This window comes from Lagopus leucura, unplaced genomic scaffold, assembly GCF_019238085.1.
Source record: "Lagopus leucura isolate 7727_CA_CO unplaced genomic scaffold, USGS_WTPT01 Super-Scaffold_1, whole genome shotgun sequence".
NCBI lineage: Eukaryota > Metazoa > Chordata > Aves > Galliformes > Phasianidae > Lagopus > Lagopus leucura.
Genome location: NW_024962250.1, coordinates 37,672,586 through 37,695,289, shown reverse-complemented (window position 1 = coordinate 37,695,289; position 22,704 = coordinate 37,672,586). Strand labels below are relative to the sequence as shown.

The following is a 22,704-nucleotide window of genomic DNA, read 5'->3' as shown; positions in this document are numbered from 1 at the left end:
ATGATATTACTGAACATTTCTGGATGTAGACCCAGAACTAAATGAGGTTCATGGAATGAAGCCATGGTTGAATCTGTAGCAACAACACAAAATTGTTAGGATGTTCATACAAATACTATTATTGGTTGTTAAAAACTGAATTATAAGAACGTGTTCATTGCAAGACACCATCTGATGTCTGATGATCAAATACAAACAAATTCAAATATGCTAAAATGATATTTAGAAATGCAGAAGGAATATGTGATGCACAGTTTGCAAGGTTAATGCCTTGTTTTGCAGTGTTCTTCAGGAATAATCTGTGTGACACTTCAAACTTTTTAGTAACAAATTAATGACCTCCTTTTTTAATTTTTAAAGACTACAATTATGAAAAAAATAACGTACTGTCACATGCATGTAAAAAGTGTCCAGAGACAGCTCCATGGCAAGCTTGAGGAGCTAAAGGAAAGGAGAAGCAGACTGCAGAGTTTGCCAGAAAATAAGATAAAGTTGTTCAGCTGCAACATAAAACAAGTAAGTTTAAATAGCCTGAAATGTCAGCAGAGATGTATTGTTTAAAACAAGTAGCAGTGACTGCTGAGAAGAATTATTTTATTTATATTTTATTTTTCCTGATGGAGTCAATTAAAGGCACATCTTAATGTAAATAAATAAAATCAGGCTTTCACATCCTTAAATATGTGCAGTTCCAGTTTGGTTTTCACCATTAAGGTTATATTCATTGATATTCAGCAAAATATTTCATAAAAGTTCATCAGCTCTTACTAATCTTTGTAATCTGGGAGTCCATTTCTGCCTGAAAGGCAGTCCTTTTTATGTCTGGGACTTTTGTTGCAAGGGATCCATTTCCAAGTTCAGTTCTTCTAGGTTCATAATTATGTAAACGTGGTGCCTCAAACCTTCAGTGAGTGCTTTAGCCAATGCTTTTCTAGCTGGAACAGAGTCAAGATGAAAGTGCAACCCAGCACAGCGGACAAGGTAGGTTGCACACTTCATGTGGTAAACTGAAGTTCGAGTTGCTGTTTTTATTCATCCAGACCAGAAGTTCACAAGGCACGTTCCAGGTTCCTAGATTATTAAGTTGTTGTCTGTTCTAGTTGACACTGTGAACACTGATGAAGGCTCTGTGTTCAGCTTGCTGTATCTTTTGCATTTTAGAAAGGTATTTTTGTTTGCTTTTGTTTTTCCCTTACCCAAGGTAGGTTTGCTTTTTGGATTTGTTTGTTGATGGTTTTGTTTTTCTGATTCCCAGCTGATTCGTCTGTTCCCTTTCCTTAGACAGCAGCATATAAGTAACAGTGTGGATCAGATTCCAGTTGCATCAGTGCATCCATGTGATTCTTAAAAGAAAAGAACAGTATCACAGACTCTCTGTACAGCAATTTGTAAACATTCCCAGTAGGTTTTTAATCCACTTTAATCCACTGCGGATAGTTCAAGATAGTTCACTCTGCCTAAACACTCCAGTGGGAATATTATTTAAAATAAATATATGCACAGAGTTGCTTTCTGTTTTATGAAAGCCAAAATCCCTGCGTGTTATTCCAAAGGACTGAAATGCAGTTCATTGTCTTGCTGTAGATAATTTCAGCTGCGTAGGGGCTTGATTAATCCTGAAGGTGTACTTCAGGAAATAATGAGAAGAGTTTCGATTCCACTCAGCAGTGAGTGATTACTGTGCCTCACGGTGGACAGACATGGAGAGATAAATGGTCCCTGCCATTAAGTGTTTAAGAAAAGCTGCAGTTCCATTCTAACTCTGCTGTCTGACTCATTTCCTTCCTGAGACACGCAGCATAATGAACTTACACTGGGGAGCCCATCCTGCCTGAGTAAAACAGTGGTCTGATTGACATGAATAGGAGCAGGATGCAAAAGAAAAACGTGTGCATCTACTCAGAGTAAAGCTGTCCCTTTGGCTAATTAACTTCTTTTCTACTCACTAATCAAGAGCTAATATTTATTGAAATAATTTTCTGCTTTGATGTTTTGAGATACGTATTTTAGTACACAGCTGGAGTGTTTGTGTGTTGAGGAAACTTAAGATAATTTTCATGCCACGCTTTAACTTAATCTCCTCAGAATCATGATGTGTTATTTTTATTAGCTGGAATGTGAACTGGACAAGATGGAAATGCTGGATAAAACAGCAAGTAGAGAATCTCAAAGGAGAAGGAATCTGGCAGCTGAAAATTCAGTTCATGACAAGGAAGATGCAGAAAAGGCATGCCTTGAGAAGGCATTTGTACAAAAAATAAATGCCATGAAGGAAAGAATAACATTCTGGAACAGAAAACTGGATGAGTATGTTTAGTGAATTTTTTAGGAAAAGAAATGTAATGTTTTCAATATTAATATTTGGATATAGGTGGTGGTGGTGGTTAGGAAGTTAGCAGCAGGACTTGAAGCCTCTCTCACATTCGATACGGATGAGGTCCAAACTTGGGAGTGTTGCAAATGTCGTTAAAGTGAATTCTTTGCGTTCTCAGTTATTAGATTCAGGCCAGTTTCTAGCAGAGATGTTGCCACTCCTGCTATTGATGGCCTCGGTGAATAAAAAGGTTTGAACAAAAATAACTGGAATGTGTGTCTATACTGGACCAGTGCTTGGAAAAGATTTCTGGGCCTTTAAACAGTAAACATTCCTAGCAAAACACTGTGGGTTTTGTTTTCTTCTTGTTTTCTTTCCACTTGTAATCCCAATGTGATTTTAGTGATTTCCCTTTCTTGACATTGTTATTTCTGGCTTAGGGCTTCGTGTGTCAGATTGCCCTAAAGTCAATGACCAGCAGAAGGTCTCTCACAGCAGGGCATGTGCAGAGTAGCAGTGATACCACGGGCACGGTGCTAAATGCGCCGTGGGTCTGAAGCTCACTCTCCACAGTTTTCCTGATGACTCTCCTCTGAAGGGTGGAAAGCTGTCTGTTCTCTCTGTGGTGTTTCGCAGGATGCTTAAGGCATACTGTGCTCCTTTCGGTGTGGCCAGTTCTTGCTTTGTTTTTGTGGATAAGACCAATAAAGGCAGTTCCTATTAGCAAGAGTTGTACAGAGTCTGTAGAGCATCTGGCTCCAAAAGAATCATTTGGTTTTTGCATTTGGGTAGAAATAACATATTGAGAGAGTACAGCTTAAAAGCTCGCTCATAAGGTGGAGAGGCAGTTGATTGTGTCAAGAGTGGAACAGTTTATAGAGTGGGAGAGCTTGTACTGTGAAATATATTGCCTTTACTCACACAGATTTCAGTCCAGTGCCTCACACTGAACCTAAGGCCGTCATCTTTTTATTAGTACTGCAATTTGGATTGGTATCATTATGAACAATAAAGAGTAAATTAAGACCTCGCCCTGAAAGAGGTAATTCATAAAATTACAGCACAATGGAACTGATGAATCTTGGTGTTACGGTCAGTACAGGACCTTACTTACCCACAGTTGTAAGATTTTTTTTGTAATGTTAGATTTTTTTCTTAAAAGTCAGTAGTTCTAAAATCAGTAGTTCTAGAATCATTGATTTCTTTTTATTCCTATTTTTTAAAAGCTAGATTAACTCCTCTCTCTTGCCATACTAATTTATGCATGTTCATAGCCTGTTGTTTTAGACAAAGTTTTTGTTTCTTTTTTGCAGAATTGAAAAATATTACCTAACAGAAATGAAGAAGAAGAAGAAGAGTTTTAACTTGTTAGTCCAATTCTTGTTGTTGGAATTGGAAACAGTGGGAAACATTCACTTTGAAGAAGGTTTATCAAATAGTCCCTGGTAAACTTCTTACTATACTCTAAAAGTTCCAGTTACGCTTCATTTGTGGACAGCTGATTCCTTCATCTTCTCTCAGTGATGGACTAGGCTAAAGCTTTGACTCCAAAAGAATGACTGTTTTTAAGAAGAAAAAATTACCCAATTACTTTATAACAACACTGACAGTAATGTTTATTCTGTGTTCCTAGAGATTTCTATTGTGAAGGAGCATTAGAAGGTGCTTACATAATCTTTGTATGAGTAACCTTGAAACTCATTTGAGGAGAGATTCAAATTTAGGTTGGCAGTGTTTCAAGGGCTGTTTTCTGCTTGAGTACTCTGAGCTTATCCACCTCAGCTCTGCCTTCCTATTGTGCTCAGGGATGTTTGTTAGAGCTGCAGGTAGCCCTGTACTTAGAGATTCAATTTGAGGTTGTTCATCAATAGCATTCTGATTATTTTTAGCATTACTTTCTCAAGCCAAGGATCTTTTGGTTTAAAAATATTAATAAATGTTTTTGCTTAGAAATTAATAAACTGCTCTTGTAGGGAGGTCAATGAATCTCAGGTTTTTTGAATGAGTATTCTTAGCACAAAATCTTTTTGAGAAATGCAGTTGGAATGATTAATGCAAACAATAAAAGCTTTGCCCTGTGTTCTTCAGAAAATTTTCCACTGATTGAAAAACTGTGGAAGATTCTGCACTTCTAGACTGAATTTCTTCTTAAGGAGTCTGACTACCAAGGAAATTGTTAAAGAATTTTATTGTACCAAATGGAATTACAGGAGCCAGTCTTAGCAGTTGGCACAGAGTCAAGGGCAGTGTGTTTATTAAGTGAGCTGACTTGAGTACCACAGGTAGAACAGGGTAGATGGTAGAACAGAACTCTGAGCTCCAATCCCCAGACTCCCAGCTAGACAGTGGACCACCTCTTCTTCCTCAAGTTTTAAGCTAGAAACTGTTGAAGGTTCTTGCAGATTCTGCTCACTTCATGCATGGCTTCACTTATAAGCATAGATCTGCTAATCTGTGTAGTGAAGTAGGATTTAAACAGACTGTAGATACAAGAGTGCAAGTAGAGAAAAAGAACACAGAAAAGAATCATGTATGGTTGGGTGTTGATGTTTGATGCTTAACTTTGAATGCGGCGTTGGAATACAATTAGGTAAATTTATGTATCTCCATCTGAGAGAATGAAGTTGTAATTAAATGAAATGGGCTGGATGTGATTGCTTGTGATTCTTTCTTTTGAATAGGGAACTGAATAAAATAATGTGGGTTGCGTTGAAGAAGAAAATATTAACACTGTTTCCTCTGTGTATTTCCACATTCAGGTTTAGTTCCTGTTGCGATCTAATTCAGTCACGATTTTGTAGCAGGGATTTCAGAGCGTATGATATCATTGGAGTGAAAATAAACCGTGCATTCAGAGTGCACAATCAAATCCTAAGGCTGATATTTGAAGAGAAGCTCCAAACGTTTCTGGAAAAAGAAACCTTCAGTGTAGCAGAGTAAGTGCCTAAGTGCTATTTAGTGCAGCACTGCCATGTGAACAAATTAAAATCTGTGATTTCAGAGAGTAAATTTGCTTAACCTTCTTGCTTAACCTTTTGCTTAACCTTTTTCATAGGACTATGAAGAAGTTTTCCTCAGATAAAGACCTTAAAGACCATTTAGTTTCAACCTCCCTGTCACAAGCAGGGATACCTCCCAGCAGAGCAGCTTGCCCAGAGACACATCAAACTGCCTGGAGCACTTCCAGGGACAAGCACACACAACTTCCAGGGCAGCCTGTGCCAGTGCCTCACCACCCTTACAGTGAAAAATTTGTTCCTTACGTCATACCTAAATCTACCTTCTTTTAGTTTGAAGCCCTTATCCCTTGTCATATCACTACGTGCCCTTGTAAAAAGTCTTTCTCCAGCTTTCTTATAAGAGCCCCTTTATTGGGGGACTAGGAAGGCTGCTATAAGTTCTCCACAGAGCCTTCTCCAAGCTGAACACCTCAGCTCTCATTCTCTCTTTACAGAAGTGCTTCTGCTCTCTCATCATCTTCATGGACTCCTCTGGAGTCACTCCAACTGGTCCATGTTCTTCTTATGTTGTGGGAATACTGACAGGTTCTCATGTAGAGGGGAAGAATAATCTCCTTCAAGCTGCTGGTCACACAGTAGCTTGGTAGAAAATTCTAGGCCTGAGACGTGCCTCAGATTGATGATGTTAGAATCTGTGTCTTATTTTATCCATTCCTAATGTGGCTGTGAAAGGACAGAAAATGTTGTTATGAATGGCCAGGCTCCTGAAAGCTGAAAGGAGCAGTAGATGAACAATGCAAAGCAAAGCCCACTTGGATGTATATGCATCTGTATTTCATTTGTACCACAGGAGAACATATGGATATGGCAAGGATGTCACAAAGTTGATTTGTATCCATGCAGATTAGCCCAGTTTTTTATGCAAGTGTTGATTTTGAAATCGATGTCACTGTGCTAACTTAATTCACTTCCTTTCACAAATCAATTTGAGACTTACAATGCAAACATGGTTTTCATCATAAGCATTGGTAATTATCTGCCCAAAACTGTGTCTTCAGTGTCTTAGGACACGTGGTTGTCCACTTGTAGCTATGAAACAAAACCACTGCTTGCATCCATTCTTTTCTTTGCAGTACTGAGAAATTTGCAGACTTGATTTGTCACTGTATTTTTGAAAGTTACAGTTTTACCACTGTTCATAGTCTTTTGATCTTTTCTTTCAATACAACGTGAAGCAGATTTGTTCATCCCTTACTATCCTTTGCATAGAGTTGGAAACACAAAATGATCATCACTCAAATTATTTAAGCTCGTACTGGGTATCAGATTGTTCCTGTGCTGGGTAACTCAGATTGGTACAGCCAATAGGATTTGGAGTTCTTTTCATATTACCTGGAGAGAACAGAACTTCCTAGGAAGTTCCTTGGAGTATTCTGTATCATGGTGGTACAATATTTCCTGCAGGCTGCATGGAAAACTGTCCTAGTGTGTTAGCTCCTAGAATGAATTGGCCATGTTGGATCTGTTCATGATGAGCAAGAGCCTGTTCCAATTGATCCCAGGCAATTTGTGGCATCAATCTCCATTAAGTGCGGTTATGTAGGAATCAGCCCATGCTTTTTGCTCAACACTGTTCTTAAATTGAAACAACCTTATGGTTTACTGCTAATTTTGGTAAAGGGAGAAATGGGGGAAGGGGAGGGCAGTGAAGTGAGGAAACAAAGGAATAATTATCAACCGTGGTGTAATATTTGCTGCTGTTAAAACAGATTGTGTTTCTTTCTTCTCGTGCTACAACTACCTTCCTGGTAGAGGTCTTCAGCAAATTAAAGACTTTTTCTCTTGCAGCACCATTGTGTTTTAACCCCTGCACACAGCTCTCGCTCACTCTCCTCAAGTGGGAGGAGGGTGAGAATCAGAAAAACAGAAGTGTGAGAACTCATAGGTTGAGATAAAGGCAGTTTTCTATGTAAAGCAAAAGATGAAGGCGCATGCAAAGTAAAAGAAGGAATTCATTTGCTACTAATCCATGAGCAGGCAAAAGCTCAGCTGCTTCCAGGAAAGGAGGGCTTCCTGTGTGTATCACTTCCTTGGGAAGACAAGTGCCATCATTCCGTATGTCCCCACTTCTTTGCCCCAGTTTTTCCTGCTAATCATGACTCCATATGGTATGAGGTATCCCTTCCATCAGTCTGGGTTGCCTGTTCTGGCTTTGCTTCCACACAGCTTCTCATGCACCCCCAGCCTGCAGGGCAGCTCAAGAAGCAAAAAAGTCCTTGGCTCTGTGTACTTTTCAGCAACCACTAAAAACATTGGTGAGTTATAACCACTATTTTCTTCAAAAACCCAAAGCACAGCATCACATTAGCCTTTCCCTATGAAGAAAATTAACTTCATCCGAGCCAAAACCATCACAAGAGGCAAATAAAAAGGTACATATTTTTAAAATACGATCAAGGAAATGGAGGCTGATTGTACCAATTGTAAAGATTCAGGAAAGACGGTTCTCTCTTGCAAGTGATTTTGAGATTACAGTGAATATTGTAGAATTTGCATTAATTTTAGTCTGCTATCTTATAAATGTTATCTAAATGTGTATCAGCTTTCTCTGGTTAAAGTAGCTATACTGGTATTTTTGTCTGCTTTTGTAACTGCATAATGAAAACCTGAAACCTTTCTTTTCTTCTTAAGAAACTACAAAGAGAAGCTGGAGTATCTCTTTTATGTATTTAATCCTGAGTGGTCAGTGAAGGAAAAGCAGCTGCTTCAGGTACTGGAGGATGGCTTCCATGACATGGCAACGCATGCGGTATGCTATGAAATGGACAAAGACTGCTATAAGTAAAGGAGAGCAAAGGGAGTAGTCAGAAAAGTGCTGCTCTCTTCTCCCCTCTTCTTTCATCAGTTTTCTATTCATTCGTGTTTCCTGTTTCTTCCCTGTCCTTACCATATTTCTTCATTTTACTCCTGCTTCGTTCTTCACATCTTTATGCCATCTCAGGCAAAGCCATGATTAGCACTTTCCCATTTTTCCTCACTGTCTTCTTGTCCTTCCCTTGCCCTTTCTCTTGCTGTTGCACATCATCTCTTCTCACTCACTGCTTCTCATCTGTGTCCCTGTTGGTTTGCCAGTACTGTTGCTGTTCTATCTTGAATGTCTCCACAGTCAGTGCTGCAGCACCTCTGTGAGCTGCATGTGGATCACATTGATTCAATCATTTCTTCAGTCGTTTACCTTCGAATTTTCATTTCTGTGTGTTTCAACACAGTATTATTTTGTTTTTCCTACCATGGCTATTTTAAATCGTATCAAGGATTTTCAATTCTTTCAATCTCAGTTCCAGTAATCCAGCATCCTGTGTCCTGTTTTGCAAGCCTTGTCCTAAAACTAAATCACCACATCTTTTGTCCTTAAACACAATAAAATTAAGATCAGTATTTTCTCTGGTATTTCCAGCTACCCAACCCTTACTATTGGTCCCTGCTGGCATGGATCCTAGTTGTTAGCCCAGTCATAAACCCTTGAAACTGTCAGTCCTGTCCCAATGACCCCTTTCAGCACCAGACTGAAAAAATAGCCAGACAAGTGTAATACATTATTTCATGATGAGTAAAAAAAATTATGATCAGAAGAAGTATTTTCACAGGTTGACAGAATGCCTGAGGTTGGGAGGGACCTCTGGGAATCATCTTGCCCAACGCACCCATTCAAGCAGTCGCTAAGAGCAGACTGCCCATGACCTTGTCCAGACAGATTTTGAATATATCCAAAGGTGGAGATACTTCAGATAAGGAAGTTTTTCTTTTGCCTAACGAAGGAAAAATACAGAGTAGAAAAACAAATTCATGGCAGCGTATCACTCTTCTCTGTTACTCTCCTTTTCTTCTTTCCAGCCTTTTGCATGCCTGCCTTTCTTGCTTTTCTCCAAGAGAAGATCAGAGTTTTGGACAGCAAGATTTTATCTTCAAATATTTTTTTGCTATTTTCAGCTTTTGCTTTGTTACCATTTGCACTGTACTAGTTTACAAAGGCTGCACTGAGATTCTTATTTGTGGCATTACATGTATGTAAGCGTAGGGGAGGACAGGCTCTGCACATAAAACTAACAGTTGGATCTTGTCTGTTCCTCTCATTCTGTTAAAATAACACCATCAACCATTTTCTTACTCTTTATTCTTCACTTTTCCTGCCTGGCATCCCTTATTGTAATTCATGTGTATATTTTCATGCTGCTTCAATCTGATTACATTTCTATGGGATGGACTAAGTCAAAGATACTTGGGCCTTTAATCTTTGCAGCAGCCTGGGAGGAATGAAGCTGTCCTTCTTTGTAACAGCCTGAACATATGTGAATGTCCCAGAATAGAGTTTCTGACACAGCAAGCCAAGGCTGAAGGCAAAAACAGGAGTGATCCTGAGGAGTCATTCAGGCATGGTAATCCAAAGTTTGGAAGGATGTAAAACTGATGTTGAGTGGCTTGTATAATTGCTGTATTTTGTGCTATAGGCCCAAGGCCAAGAGCTGGTATATGTAACCTTGAAATGAGCTCTGAAACTTTGTGGAAGTCTGTTTCAGTGGCATTTCTGCATATTAGGAAGCTCCACAAAGGAATTGGCCTACTACAAGTAATTCGCAGACAGGAGTTTGGGAATCCATGGGAAATGTTCTCATCTGAGAAATAATGAGCCATATCTAATCTTTTCATGATCCAGAAGCTCTAGGAAAGGACAGAGCAAAGAAAGGCACAAATACATTGGGTTAATTTGTGTCCAGGACAGGACAGCAAAAGGAAAAATATATTGTAGGTTGGTTTTCAAGAGACAAGGCTTTGGCAGTCATGCAGTGTGACTGTCATTTCTGTGGCTTGGGAATGATCAAATTTCAACCAAATCTGAAAAAAAAATAAATTAGAACTCTCAAAGATAATCAAGCATTCACAACTTTTGTAGAATTACAGCTAAACATAGATTAGTTTCCCTCCCAGGTTCTACTGTTTGTTAAATCACTCGTAATTCAGATTTCGTTTACTTTAAATACTAGCCAGCTAGAAAAGTTGTATTTCAGTGCGTACTTGGTTTTTGGCCAGTCTGTTTATTTCTTGAAAAACACAGATGTTGATAATGATTCCATGTTTATTTTATATGTGTCCATATATATATGTATGTATTACATACTTAGTAGAGCATTCATCTACCAGTCAAAGATGTCTTATTACATTAAGCACCATAGTTTTATTATCCCATCCCCACTCCCTAAGCTAGAAGCATTAAGTGTCTTCTCTCCACACTTAGGGACAGTGATAATTGCAAAAGTTTTCCTTGGCCACAGTGCTCCAGTTTGTCCAATGAATCCCATCTGCCAAGTCAATTACCCAGAAGCTAATTCAGTATTCAGGCCATGGAAAAGCCTAGAAAGGGGTGCATCTCCTTCAGATAATGGTATGTAGCAGTAGGTATTTGTTAGCAAAAAATTTAAGGTTAAAGTAACCTTTGTTTTCTAAACTCATCTTCCACTTAGGGTGTCAAGATGTTTCATTTCTTGGAACAGACTCTGCTTACCTGAACTACTTGTTTTCAAAGACAAGAACAAGTCAGAATATCCCTCTTTGAATAAATATTTGTGCTAATTTAATCCACAGAGTGGAAGTGAGCTGTGCCACGCTGATTTTAGCCATTAATCCACAGTAAGAGTAGCATGCTTCTAGAGAAAAACAATGTTATGAGTAATGAGCTTAAATCTGTATTGTATGATCACAGCATCACAGAATTGTAGGGGTTGGAAGGGACCTCCAGAGATCATCGAGTCCAACCCCCCTGCCAAAGCAGGTTCCCTACAGCAGGTCGCACAGGTCGGCATCCAGGCAGGTCTTGAACATCTCCAGAGAAGGAGACTCCACCACCTCCCTGGGCAGCCTGTTCCAGTGCTCCGTCACTGATGTGCATCCTCTCACTGATAAATTCCATTTTACCCTTCCTTTTCAGGAGAACACAGAGTGGAGACTGAGTAATAATTTTACCTCTTCTGTTTGATGTTCCTTCTAAACATTCAGGTGCTTAAAGTGAGCAGCATCTGTCACTTTATAAAGGAATTGGGTTTGTTTCTGGTTTTTTAGAATGGAAGAAAAAGAAACATCATTAGGAAGATGATCACGATGTAATGAAGTACTTTCGGACAGTGCAGCAACAGAACATTGCAGGAGAGCAGTCTGTGATCTCCAGATCTGAGTTTGTCTTCCACAGGCAGTGATCTTCGTGCTGGAATTTGGCACATGCTCATTCTGTGTGGGAGATTAGATAGCCAACTTAAAGTCTCTTATGAGTCTGTATGGCAAAGAAAGTCTAATAGCAGGAAGGAATAAGTCTGAACTACCTTCCTGGAAGTAGATATCTTTGGTTTATTAGCATTCTGAAATGAACACTTAAGAACAATGTATTTTTTTCAATTTCCTCCACTGTAGAAATGTGGGCTTCTTTGAAACAGAGAAATTGTGACAGCAGTGGATGGCAGTGTGAGTGGTTTGTATTTGACCATGGCCTGGTCCTGCCAGAATACATCGCTGACCTTGAGTACGTCACACTGGTACGTACTTTGTTTTTCCTAGTGTGATAGTAGAGGTTAAATTTTAAACTTCAGATATCAAAATGAAAAAAAGCAAATAGGAGAAATGAAAGCCTGCTCTGCTCACAGGACCTGCCAAGCTCAGCTTTAAGTCTGGTTCTCCTCTGTCCATTCTATCAGATCCAGAGAAAGCTTATTTGGAAATTAGTGAGACACTTTCCACTCATAGGGGGAGCTGGAGGAAGCTTTTATTTTGTAGTTCTAAAAGGCATAGCGAAGAAAGCACAAATCCCTTAATTAAGTTCTGATAGTAAATGGAAATGTACTTGAAACATACACCCAGTATCAGTAAGAATTCCTTTCCTGAGGTACCATGCAAGGTGCAACCAATAGTATTGACTTTAAAATATCTTGTTTTCAAGAGATATTTAGTGAGCAAATGATTTTTTAGTTGTTTGGTTTAAATTGTGAGTTGTAAAGTATTGGGAGAAAAGAAAGGAGATATATTTCGTTTGCCTGATATCCTAAGCAAGTTTTCCTCAAGTAAGAATCGTTTCTGTTTATTTTTACATATAACCCATGCAATGCTGCTCCTTCACTCATTTAGCTTCATAACTTGCTGCCAAGGTGCAAAGGGTCATTTCAGACTCTGGGCTCCTCTGTGTGCCTGGTAGAAACAAAAGAGTACAAATAAGAGTTTCTGAGGATATTCAGCTCTGGGGAAAGGAAGAAGTAGAGCAGAATTCATTGATGGGCTGCCTGGTCCCATGCTTCAGTTGTAGGCTGCTCTACTGTGACTCTTCAGTCCATATGTGTACCTCTTTTGGCTCTAGGCAGAGATATATATGATATATAATGACCTATATAAAAAGTCATCAGGTAGTGCAATGATACAACTTAAACCTGATGTCTAGCAGATCTGTGTCACAGAAAGATGATTTCCTAACTTCTCTGCTATGAATTCCCTGATCAAACTCCTCTGGTTCAATGCTGAATGTTAGATTTATTACTTAAGTAAAAAGCAGACAGTTTACAAATCTTAGATTCCTCTTTTTTAATGTATCTACATAGGTCAAAGACAAGTCTCTGTTTTCTACATGCAATATAATTGCGGAAGAGAGAATGAGAAGCACAGAAGTTTTTATTCTGTCTCATGATTTGCAACGTGATGATGAAGTTTTGAACATGGCACCATCAGTAGAAGTGAGGCCGAAGATTACCTGTTTAGATGAAGTAAAAATACTTTCAGTAGCTAAGGCCAATAGCTACAGTCAGCTACAGGTGAGGTATTGCTTTTTCTTTTTAATATTTGCTTTTTTCAGCAGAATAAGTGTGTTACAAAAACATTACTTTGTTGTTCAGGTTGACCAGAGAAAACCAAAGATGGTCAATTACAAACTAATGTTTCCATTTGAGCTCAATTCTGACATTGCTTAGGTTTACTTGAAGTCAGTAGAACTTGTGGTCCTCTGCCCATCAGTTTCATGCAATGTGAACAACTGTTGCTTCCTATTTGATAAAGAACAATGAAAAATATCTGATGCTTCCTATTATGAAATAGTTTCCAAACTGTCCCATTTTTAACTCCAGTTTGTGAGCTGATGTAATTTTTTTTTAGTCTGCTGCCTATATTCTCAATCCCATTTTACTTTACAGCAACCTTCATTGCAATGTAATTCCAGCAACTGTCCTCTTAATTTGCCTTTTCCTAAGGGTCTGCATTTTGTGTCTCCTTGGCCTCACTCTTCCCATTCTGCTCTTTAAGAAACAGGGGGAACTGCTGAAGTTGCTTCATGTTCCCTTCTCCCATCAGCTGATAGACTGTCTTTCCATCTTACCCAGCTTGCCTTTATTTTGTGAAGAAGAAAAGAAATATTCTTCAAATTAGTGAAAAATGACTAATCATAGCCTTTTGTTGTCTTTCAATATTACGTGTCAGCCTGCATTCACCTTTTACAGTCTTCTTATGATTTATCAATAGGATGGTATTTATATTTGCGCTCCAATAGCTGAAGCTTTATATTTTTAAGGCAGCTATGGAGCACTACAGAATTTGACTGCGTGTCTGGTAAAATCATAATTTCTGATGTACTTTTGGCCTAGGTCTTGAATTTGCATGGAAACAGACTGAAGAAGCTGCAGAACATCTCTAGATTTAAAACACTTCGAAAGCTTGTCATCAGCTTTAATGACTTTGCTTCTTTAAATGATATTTATGACTTGGTGAGAAATCAAGGTTTTTTCAACTTTTTTTTTTTTTTTTAAGAAGAAACTTTGACTAGCATCAATATTCATGCATGTGGGGTGGACTCACAGGACAGGGTTGAGGCAGGAAGTGTACATCACAAAAGAATGGGGGCTCACCTAGGATCACAAATGCTGTGGTCCTATTAGCAGCCAGCAATTTTCTCCCATTTAAATCACAGTATTACAGCATTATCACTTTATCACACATCTGTCCTGCACAGTGGTCATTTCAGTTTAGTAAGTAGTAACACCTCATGCAGTACCTGAATTCTCCCCCTGGCTTTGCCACTGGGCTACTTGATGATTCGTGTCACGTTGCTTTTCTCCTTCATTCCTAATAAGTGAAATAATTGTAAAAACTATCAAAGTAAGGGTGAATAGAAAGAGCCAAATCTAAATGGTCTTGGAGCAAGGTGCTAAGGAAGGCATTCATTTTCAGCCTTAAAATGCCACACTGTGCATGGATGCTTTTGTAGTCTTTAGACTGGAATGACTAAACACTCTTAAGTCCTAACCAGGACCTCTGGGCTTTCCCATCCTGCTATATGGAATCAGGGATCCAGTTCCCAGGTTACCTCCTACCACTTAGGAGGATCTTGATATGAACACAGATGCACTCTCCCCCTTTCAAAAACTTCCTGGCATAACATGCCAAAGTGCTCTGCCAGGTAATGGCTCCTTTGTAGTCTTGGAACATTCTAGACTTCCCTCAACAGAGACAGTTCAGAGCAAGGGAAGTCCTGAACACTGGATCCAGTTAGATCTATTTAAAGATTCTGATTACTGACTTTAAAGATACCTGATTACTTTAACCAAAGTTTATTTTGCAATACTTTTGGCAACACAACTGTCTTCAAACCTGTATTGTTTTGCAGCCCAACCTGGAGTATTTGGATGCAAGCCATAACCATGTGATCACTCTTGAGGGCATTAGAGGCTTAAGCAAACTGCAGTTCTTTGACCTGAGCTGGAATCAGCTGAAAGAGTCCAAGGAAGTTTTGAACATCTTATGTGAACATACTCCCAATTTACAAAGCCTGGACATCAGACACAACCCATGGTGTAAGGTAGATACCAGTGCTTGAAGTCCCTAGGAAAGCATTCTAACCAGGTCCACAGTTACATTGTAAAGGCTTAAAAGTTGGTCCCACACCTTATTGATTCCAAGGTCCTTCCAGTGTAAGAAGCTTTGTGAACGTTTTATGGCATCTCCGTTCTCACAAAGCCTTTGCTTTTTTCTGTGGTCACAGCCTGAACAAGTGCTAGAAAGTGAGCCAACGTACAGTTAGTCTGGCACTGCGTGCATCTCAGCAGCAGCACAGCTGTGCTGGCTGGAGCTTTGGAGAGAAAGCCAATACTCAGCCCTTTTACTGACACTTGTGCATGGATATTGCCCAACCAGCTTCTGAAACAAATGTTTCTCTTTATTTCTTTTGAATCAGTACGTTTTAACACTATTTCAATAGCTGAGTGAGAATCAACACAGTTAACCCTTACAAATCTGAGGCACTGAACAACACTTAGTATTTAAATGACCATTAAAAAAAATACTGAGTATTTTGTCATTCCAATTCAGGCAAACAGAAATACTTTCTGAGTAGAATACTTCTCTTAAATACTTTGAATAGCAAACCAACAGGAAACAGAACTCCATTCAGACACCCACTGGTCCCTTTAAGCTTCACTGATGCTTTTCAATACTTGTTAAAATATAAAAAGAAATAAGAGCTGCTAGTTCCAGTCTGTGCTTCTTTGTTATGATTAATTAAGCTTTTATCAGATTAAACTTTTAATTTTGCTAATTTTTTTTGCCATCAACTCTGTGTCAACGTGGTAAATGTGGTGTATGACACATCCCTGCTTCGACATCCGACTACAACGGTTAGTTAGTTCAGAGCAAAGCAGAAAATCCTCATCACCTTTCAGAGGATGCATTCTACCAGCTAGCTCATAAAAGACTGCATTTGGGTTATTTAGCAATCAAAATATATTGAAAGAACATCCACAGACAAAGGCATTGTTATTCATCATGTGAGAAATGTGTATTCCATGTACTGTTTTAAACTAGTGGGCAGTCTAACATATTCCCTATTTATGGGATACATTTGGTTGATGTCTTGAGGCTTCAGTGACACTTCTGAGTCCTTTAAACATCACTCACATGTCCTATGGAGCTTTCTTTGCCTTTGTAATATTTCTAGCATGTAAATGGAACTCCTAAATACAGCTCATATATTAATGAGTGCTGTATGATTAGTAGCATTCTGAGCAAGCCGTGTGACTCCAGACCAGTTTATTTCCATCAGCATCACATAAAATCAGGATGATCAAAATTGGCCCAAAGGTAACTTGTGCTGCATGTTTCTGGCAAACTGCATTAGCAGGGATGATGTGGTGGCTCTGCTGAAGATCACAGCAGAGCTCAACATCCCTGAGCTGACAGTAAAATAACCAGGAAAGAAATGGAAGCCTCCTCCTGGTATGAACTGGTATTTAAAAAAAGAAGAAGACAGATGAGAGTAACCTTTTTTGTCTCCTCAAGCCCAACTCCATCCGGCTCAGTGTCATCGGCCGACTGAAGACTCTCACTAACCTAGATGGAGTCCTGATTGCTGATGAAGAAGCTGCAGAAGCACTGTACTATATTGAAGGATCAGTGATAAACAAGGTGTGATATTCTGTTCTGTTACAACTTACAGTGAGTTCCACCAAAAGGGAAAGCCATGTGAACACTTCTACACCCGTGTTTGATGTTGTGGATGATGCTTTAAAGAGCACTTGGTTTTTCATTGTATTTTTGTTATTGTTTTTTTCTGAAGACAGGTGTTTTATCTTTGCTTCTACCAGGAGATCTGAAAGTACTTAATAAATGTAGGTCTCACAAAGATCTCTGTTGCTACCAAGAATTTTGCTTTGTCGTGGTGCTGGAAACAGTCATGTCCAATTCCTGCTGAATAAAGGATGCAAGAAAGTTTCAATGTTTGCCAAATAGAAACAACAGAGGGGAAAATAGCTGGCTAATGGTACTACATCCTTCTTTTAAGTATCCCTTGCTTTAAGGTCTTTTCTATGGGTAAATTTTCAGAGTACTTTACAACAGGTATGGAGCACATCCTCCCAACCCTTGAGCACAAGAACTCTGGACTATATCTCAAAGCAGTCCTGAACCTTAGGCTGAGCTTAAGTAACACACACCATGGACTGTCTAGTTGGAACTCAATGCTGCCACAACATTTATATGATCAGAGCACAGTCACAGCGCTACTGTCTGCTCACAGTGAAAGCTAAGCAGGATCCTCCTGCAAAGAAATGGACAGATACCTTCCCAGGAAAGTCTGTAAGGTCGATACAGAGGATTCAATGAGGTCTACCTTCTCTGCTGTGAAGAACATAAGCACTGAAAACTTTAAAAATTTGATATGTGAGACCTTATAGGAGTACTCCAAACCACTAGACTTATTAGATCTATGATTTATCATGTCAGCTGATATCTCACCTGTTCCTTTCAGGAACAGAAAATTTGTATGCCCTTTACTGTATGCTGGTGAACTGTGTATGGTATCATTTATTACGGACTCAATAAAATATTTTCTTCTTTTTCCTCTAGACATCACTGTTGAAATATTCTAGGACTGATGAAGAAAAGCCCCCCATTCTCAGTGTATTTTCTTGTGCTATGATTCTGTCTCAAATCAGCAAGAACAGGGTGGATTTACAGATGGAACATAACTGGTATTCAATGGTAAGGCTGGTGCTGTTTCATATACTTACATCAACACTTAGATTACTCTATGTAAATGTTTCCATTTGTTATCTTAAAACATTTTATGCTGTTTGATTAAAATATATTACAGAAAACTTGAAAGTCTAACAAGAACTTACCTTGTTTCTGATTATAGCCGCCTCCAGACATCTCACAGGAGGAGGTTTTGGATGCCTGAAGAGGGTATTTCAATTGCAGTTTTTGCAGTGCCATTTTCCTTTTAGCATTAAGAGATTTTTAAAACCAAGGAGTGACTTTATGCAAAAAGCAGGCAAAAAAAAAAGCATTTTCTGGTAATTTCTGTGTCCAGACCACTATGAGCTCTCCGAGCTACAGCAGGTCTTATGTAAAGCCATTCAGACTAGGGTTAATTTCACCTAACATTTGTGGTCTGCAGCACAGATAACCACATTTGAACTATTAAGCCTAGGTTCCTTCTATAGCCAAAGCAGACACAAAAACAGCTGTGGGACCTGAGTCCTGGGAGTGCTCAGAGGGGCGCCGCAGTTTGAAGTGCGCTGCCCTCTAGCAGGGAGCCTTACAAGCTGTCACAGATGGAGAGATCCCTATTGCTGATAGCAGTGTGCTGACACGAAGTTCTCAGTGGTTCTATAAAGATTTGGAGTAACAGTGAATCTGTTACTTGAAATAGGTCTCTCCTACTCTGTCATGTCTACCCTATCTCTGAAAAAAATTTGGCTTCCAGCACCAAGTAATTCTTGTTTTGTTGTAAAGGGCTAGAACCAGGTGTTCTAAAGAACCAGAAGTCTTTTCCTTATTTAGTCCAAATCATCCCACTTCTTACTTTTTGAGATCCATCCTCTAACCAGTATTTGTCTGTTAAACAAGAGATACATTTACAATGCAACTGAGACTGTTTTGTTATACCCAGTGCCCAGTCAGATCTGAGCTCTCAGAGTGCTTCAGGCCATTCAGAGAAAAGTCTCTCCTGCATTCTCTAGTGCCTAGCATTGTAGCAGAGCCAATACCGTAGCTTTTCCTTCACTGGAAGGATTAATTTATGTCTCTTATTTGGCTGTTTATGAGTTTATAGGAATTTGGTATCTTTCAGAGTTCTGCTTGAGAAGAGCCAAAAGTCACCGCTGGGGTTGAAGGGCAGTGGTAAGGCTCATGGGTGGATGGAGAGGGAGCACAGTCACACCAGGCTTTTTTCCTTCCACGAAACTGAACTAACAGGCAGCCACAAGAGTCAGAGGAAAAAGATCCAAGGTCACCCTAACCTGTTGTGACCCAGCAGTTGAAATCACGCTAATCCTCTCAGTATGAAAGGTTAAAAGCTCCTCTGTCAGTTCAATTTGCTAACACAATGTAGAATAGCTAGAGGAAAGCACATATCTGTTGATAAGCATAGCATTTCATTCTGTGTGCATTGGGGAACTCAGAATTACTGAAACTGCTGGGAAAGTTATTGCATTAGCACGTGTCATGTATCTTTTGTGATATCAGAGAGAAAGGATTCACAGTGAGTACAATACATATTGGGGAAAGGAAATAACGTAGCCCAAATTGTTCTTTAGTCATTAACAAATGACACTGAATGTTTTAGGTTGTATTTACAATACTGGATATTATGGGTCTCTACAATGCTATCCAGTTTTTTAAAATTGAGGCTCTGTGGTCATTTTGTTCCTCCATAGCACAATGATTTGTTAACACACTGCAGTATCAGAAAGTAGGGGAGCCATGGTCATGCAAACAGGTTATGGATAGCCCTGACAGCCCTGTCTACCCTAGACTACTTGTACAGTCAGTGAGTATACAGATGTCATAATTATGAAATGTACAAGAGAGTTTGGCCGTGATTCAGAACTCAGCATCTGCCAGACCAGATAAATATCCAGGTTTAAATATCAATCCCCTGGTGTTATGCTGAAATCCTGCTTCCATTACCAGGATTCCATTTCCATCTAAACCAGGCCTGGTGTAGCACGAGTACCTGTAAAACAGACTAGGCACTAAAATAATGTATTGACAGAAGGATTTAAATCCCCCAAAGCTACCTAAAGGCAAACGCAGGCAAGAAAATAAAAAGGATTCAGATTGCTTCAACAGCAGAGGTGCATTTTGGAACTGGCATAACTTATGTTATGAGGGAGAAGCTGAGGTTTTTCTAAATTGTATGACAGATCAGCAGTTCTTTCACATAATGAGGAAATGTCACATTCTGCATCTAATAACTTGTCATAGGTATCAGTAGGAAATGTACACGTGGAAACTGAGCACAGAACAAATAGGTGGAATTGAATTGATTGACTGATTTCTTTTAATTCTAGCAATAAGTTTTATTACAGATCACTGTCTTAAATCTGGATGACCAACATCTCTTCAAAATTTCCAACTTGGAAAAACTGGAGCACTTAAGATGGGCGTCATTTAGCAACAACAATCTCACACAAGTAGAAGGACTGGAATCCTGTCTTAACCTCGAAGAACTCACTTTAGATGAAAACTGCATTTCCACACTCGATGGTAATACATTTACCATGGTAGTGGCCATTCAGGCTTTTAAGCTAGGACTCAGTAGAAATGCTCGTAGTGAAATATTGTATAGAGGTGAGTTTGGATTTTCTAGCTACTCTGTGAGCTTTTCAGGTATTGAACAACCTGATGTCTGGTTGCTGAACATATATTTAGTTGAACTGAAGTTAGGGATTGAGGCAGAGAAATTACATTACAGCAAAATATGTTGTAGTGTTTTGTTGTTTTGTTTATTATTTGGCATATTTACCTACATTTAATTGATAGAATGGTCATGACACAGTTACAGTTGGACCTATTAACACAAACTGTGTCCCTTATAATTTGTTTTACCATCTGTATCAGCCACCTGTTTCTGTTGCACCCAACTATTTTAAGTACATTTTGTTTGTTTTTCAAGGAATTTCGAAGCTCACCAAACTTACAAGACTCAGTGTAAATAAGAACCATCTTACCAGCCTCAAAAGACACGTGTTTGAGAATCTGTCTCATCTTCATTACATCTCTGTTGAGAACAACAGGATCACATCTTTAGTTGGTTTAAGGAAAACATACTCCCTAATAGAATTATACATCAGTTATAACTGTATTTCTGCGAGCCAAGAGATACATCATTTAAAGGTAAATATGAATTTACTACTTCAGAGGTTAATTTGGTTTTTAACACGTTAGAAATATTTTGCTGCTTGGAACTGAGGAAGCTAAACTGCAGAGCACAACTCAAGGTTCTGCCTTTGAGTGCTGCATCCATCTAGCTTTGCACTTGGACCTAAAGTGATCAGAACCCCTCAGTAGCCTTTTTTGACGAGTGCACTTTTAGAAGGAGGAACTAAAGCCTCTGCTTAGATGGGGCTCAAAACTTTCTGCAGTTGAATATCACATACACTGCGTAGGCCTCACGGCTTATAAACCAAGCAATAATTTTGCACGTCACACAACCACATATGCAGCAGTTCCAGTTCCTTTCAGCTACCATATGTATGACAAACTGCTGGCTGCTGTCAGACACCAACTAGTGGGAGCCTGAGACCCTGGTCCTTATTTCTGGTAAGACTCTCTTAAAACTCTGTGAGGAGACAAAGGCTTTTCTAGGGCACGTTAGTATAGTTTTCACTTACTTTGAGAGCTCTATTTGTAGATGGTACATTTGTCTATTTGTAGGTGGTGCAAAATGTTTTTAATCTAAATGAAAATATCCGGACTCTCTTAAGTGATCAGTTGGTTTTGACTCTTGTAGATGACAACTGAAGAGACAGCTGAAAACAGAGTAGCCTGAAAGCACCTATGTATGGTTGTTTAAAAGTAATACTAACAAAAGATTTGTTTTGCTCTTCCCAGGGTTTAACTAATCTGATAATTCTGGACATGAGTGGAAATGGAATAGTCTGGAAACAAGATAACTACAGACTATTTGTATTATTCCATCTTCCCTCTCTCAATGCTTTAGATGGCATCTCTGTAGTAAGTCACGCTGTATGCAGATTATTACCAGATTTTTTGTTAAAATCATTCTTTTATAAATCAAGCTCCAGATGACTGGACTAACTGACATCACATATGTAACTTTTCAGGTACTCAGCAAGAGTTCCATTGCTTGTTTCTATCTATTTTTAGTCATGTTTTTTGAGATAGAAATTGGCTTTTTGTGTTCTTTTTGTAGAAGTACCTACCACTATAATGTCCTGGCACATTGCTGGAGTTCTGGGGACTTTAAGTCGTGGAGCATCAGCATGATCAGCTCCAACTGTGAAATCAGTGAATATTATTTAAAATTCTTTGTTATGAACCAGCTGAGAGAAGGCAGACTAGTCTGTTGTGTAAGACAAATGGCCACATTTTTAAGGCAAAATGACACCTTTTAAAGTTACTCCAACTGCAAATATTTTCGTGTTTCTTAAATTGCTATCATAGTTGTAGATCTGCATTAATGTAGCAGACTTCCCTTGAAATGCATTTAACAGGAACCTGCGGAAGGAGAATGTGCAAAAGATTTGTTTGAAGGCAAACTCACCTCTGACATGATTGCAGATAGGCTGGGACATTCAGACTTCACCGAAATGCAGGAATTAAATTGGGCAAGCTCTAACATAAGGTGCGGTGCTTTTCAGAATTGCACTTTTTAACAGTAGCATTAGCATGCAGTTAGAATGTGAAAATCTGAAACTAACGCTAGTGTTTACCAAATGTGCCAACTGGTAATTCCCTTCCCAGCCTACAGCTAAATGAAGAAGGGAAGACTCCATTGGAGCAATGGCAGCTCCAGCACTGCTGGAAAGCAATGAAAACAGCCTGTTTTCAGCTGTTATTCCTGAGCTGGTATTCCAGTGATGAGCTGTACAGGCAAAAGGAGCAGACTGTTGC

The 22,704-nt window shown here is 39.1% G+C and overlaps 1 protein-coding gene across 1 annotated transcript in view; it reads left to right on the top strand.

The window, feature by feature from the left end:
• LRRC9 (leucine rich repeat containing 9) overlaps nt 1-22,704 on the top strand; it is a 38,723-nt gene that overhangs the window by 6,879 nt on the left and 9,140 nt on the right. The window contains exons 8-24 of the mRNA XM_042869613.1: nt 361-516; nt 2,111-2,307; nt 3,628-3,759; nt 5,074-5,250; nt 7,966-8,083; nt 9,575-9,710; nt 10,568-10,714; nt 11,734-11,855; nt 12,906-13,115; nt 13,938-14,057; nt 14,957-15,148; nt 16,624-16,749; nt 17,689-17,823; nt 20,157-20,334; nt 20,744-20,964; nt 21,682-21,804; nt 22,305-22,435. Coding sequence (XP_042725547.1) covers nt 361-516; nt 2,111-2,307; nt 3,628-3,759; nt 5,074-5,250; nt 7,966-8,083; nt 9,575-9,710; nt 10,568-10,714; nt 11,734-11,855; nt 12,906-13,115; nt 13,938-14,057; nt 14,957-15,148; nt 16,624-16,749; nt 17,689-17,823; nt 20,157-20,334; nt 20,744-20,964; nt 21,682-21,804; nt 22,305-22,435 — 2,621 coding nt within the window. The remainder of the gene's footprint in view (nt 1-360; nt 517-2,110; nt 2,308-3,627; nt 3,760-5,073; nt 5,251-7,965; nt 8,084-9,574; nt 9,711-10,567; nt 10,715-11,733; nt 11,856-12,905; nt 13,116-13,937; nt 14,058-14,956; nt 15,149-16,623; nt 16,750-17,688; nt 17,824-20,156; nt 20,335-20,743; nt 20,965-21,681; nt 21,805-22,304; nt 22,436-22,704) is intronic.